Here is a 2843-nt window from a genome sequence, read left to right as displayed (position 1 = left end):
TGACAACTATGTTTATAACTCACTTTTATCAAAAATATCAGGAAAAATGATGTCTGTATTGAACATAAAATTTACAGACTTTTTAAAAATTATAATTCTCTAAACAATACAGTAAAACAACTATTTACATGCATTTACATCATGTTAAATAATTTAAGTAAGTTAGTATTGCTCTGAAGTATTTGAGAGATGAATACAAACATTTTGTCATTTTATGAAAGGAGCCTAAGCTTCTGTGAATTTAGTATCAAGGGATACATTGTGAACAGTATTCTATGGATACTGAAAAATAATTCACACACACACACACTCACACACACACACACACACACAAACACACGTATAGGGATGTTTGCCACATTAAAGAATGAATTGCTAGTCACTTTGTACCAAGAACAATAACAAATTTCAATTTCAATTTAATTTTCAGCATTTTTTTTTTTTTGCTCGTGATTCCACCAAAGGAAATAATTATAGCTGTAGTTCAAAGAATGTTGTTAGTAAGCTTTCTTTTTTGTTCCCTTAGAGTTTACTTCTCATCTGGTTGAAATCCTTTGTTTGTCTCCTGAAATGATGCCTTGGGCTCCACTTCATTGTCTGTTTTCTCTTGTAACTCAGGATTATTTTTTCCACAACATTTCTTGTATGCGACATAAACTGCAAAAAACAATATATGAGAAGTCAAGTAAATTCCAGAATGACACCTTGAATAATTACTTTGGCTAGTGATTGACTAATGCAGCTCAGAAAGCCCTTTGCATTTTTTACAGGATGGAGGTGTTATGAGAAACCAAGTATCATTATTTTAGTTTTAGGATCACACATATGGTTGCAATGACTGCACTCAATAAGTCTGGGTGGAGAGCTTCAGAGGATGTTTGCTCAGCAAATGTGTATGCCCTTCTCATGGCTTCAAGCTGTATATGGTACTTAACAGCAAGCAAAAATCATTCACTTTGTGTTTACCCCATCCCAGTTAATTTAATAGTCTTCAACTAAATATTCTCTATATCTGTGTGAGATGCCCGGGGCCTTGGTCTGGTCATCCCTTATAAAAATTGTTGGGTCAGAACAACATGCTTAGTCTTTTGTTTTCACTATTTTTTCTTGTTGATCAGACTTCCTTTCTTCTGTGGTACAAGTATTTCTCAGCACTTTTTTCTTTCTTTCTTTGGGTGTGTTTATGAATGTGTGTGCACTTGTTTGTGTATATGTTGCTAATGTGCCTGCAGGTCCATGTGTGTATTCAGATCCATGTCCACATATGTGTAAGTGTTGGGTGCTGCTTCTCAGGTGCCACCTATCTTGCTTATTTAGACAGGGAATTTCCACTGGCCTGAAAAGCACTGGCTTGGCTAGGTTGGCTGGCCAGAAAGCTCATGCCATCTATTTATTTGTCTTGCCTCAGAATCAGACCCCTGCTGTGTCCATGTGATGTTTTCTGTGATATGAGACTCCTGTACTGGAAAGGAGCCTCTGTCTGAAAAATGGCACTGAGACATTTCTGTGATGGGCACCTGAAGGCACATGGACACATTTTGATCTATTGATCCAGAAATAGAAATAATGTAAAGATAAGTGAAATTATTTCTGGGCATTTCTAACTTAATTTTCACAGCATCTTTTTCATGTACCTCCACTTTGCATTTTCTATTAAATGTCATGAAATTTTAAAAGTAAGTTTACTTCTTTGTTTTAAATAGAACTTTAAAAATGAGGCTTAAGCACCATCAGACTTTGTATAGTCAAATGTCGGGAAAAGTTCCTTTTTGGTGGAGGAGAGTTAGTGTGGATCAGATGAGGGAAGGTGAAATATGCCATGACAGATGACATATGACAGATGACAGAGTGAAGCTGGGTTATCTATCTCTGGTACATCTTTGTTTACACTTCTTTAGTTATTTCAATATTTAAAATTTGCATGTACAAACTTGAACATTTGACTTTTGATTTTTTGATGATAAATATGGTTTGTCATTTTCTTGGTTACCTATTTAAAAAGCGTATCAAGACAAGGATTTGGGGGGAAATCATTAAAACCTGTGTTCCTTGGTAGCACAGATATGGTGCACAATAAATGTTCCTCAAAGGTTAATATGCGTCTCTCTGACTACTGAGGAAGAGAAAGTCAACAGACAGGGTCTCTCTTCTGCCTTTCTTTTAAAAAAGCCTCACTAAGACCTATAATAAAACTATAGTCTTTGCATTAGCGCATATGAAGTCGTGATAACTGACCTCCGTGGATGCATTTTTTCAAATTTATTTGTACAATAAACTGCCAGAGATAGAGAATCTTTAAAAAGTTTGTTTTAGCAATTCCAGGATTTATCCAAAAGGAACATCATAGCAGAATTTATTAGCATTATTGCTTACTTCCTAATAATATTGCAGCAAAGGCAATCTGGAAAATGCTATAGATGAGTGGGAAGGTGAACACAAGGTTGAGGTCCTCTTGGCTGAAGGAGAGCTGTACAATGGTGGAACACAGCTGAGTGTTTTGCATCCCGGTTTCCAAGGCAACTGTTCGGCACCTGAGAGTAAGAATAAAGATGTATGTGCTTTACCTGTTATTAGGCTTATTATGATCTAACAGAAATGGAAGGTATGATGAAAGCATGTACACAGACTGAAATTTTTTCTTCCCTCCCTCTCTTTCTTCGTCCCTTCTTTTCTTTCCTCCATCTCGCTCTACCTTATTTACTTTTTCCCCTTACCCATTTCCTTCTCCTGCCTTCCTTCACCCCCCTCTCTCTCTCTCTTTATCTCTTGGTTACTTTTTCCTTTCTCTTCCCTCCCTCCCTCCCTCCCTCTCTCCCTCTCTCCCTCTCTCCCTCTCTCCCTCT

The 2843-nt window shown here is 36.9% G+C and overlaps 1 protein-coding gene across 1 annotated transcript in view; it reads right to left on the bottom strand.

Moving 5' to 3' along the window:
* Positions 1-529: 529 nt before the first annotated feature.
* Slc10a2 (solute carrier family 10 member 2) overlaps positions 530-2843 on the bottom strand; it is an 18651-nt gene continuing 16337 nt past the window's right edge. Inside the window, exons 5-6 of the mRNA XM_005366312.2 lie at positions 2374-2531; positions 530-657 (exon numbers count right to left, since the gene is read on the bottom strand). Of these exons, the coding sequence (XP_005366369.1) occupies positions 530-657; positions 2374-2531 (286 nt within the window). The remainder of the gene's footprint in view (positions 658-2373; positions 2532-2843) is intronic.

Source organism: Microtus ochrogaster, unplaced genomic scaffold (genome assembly GCF_000317375.1).
Source record: "Microtus ochrogaster isolate Prairie Vole_2 unplaced genomic scaffold, MicOch1.0 UNK7, whole genome shotgun sequence".
Classification (NCBI taxonomy): Eukaryota; Metazoa; Chordata; class Mammalia; order Rodentia; family Cricetidae; genus Microtus; species Microtus ochrogaster.
Note: the sequence above shows the minus strand (reverse complement) of the source record. Positions and strands in the feature narration are given on the sequence as shown.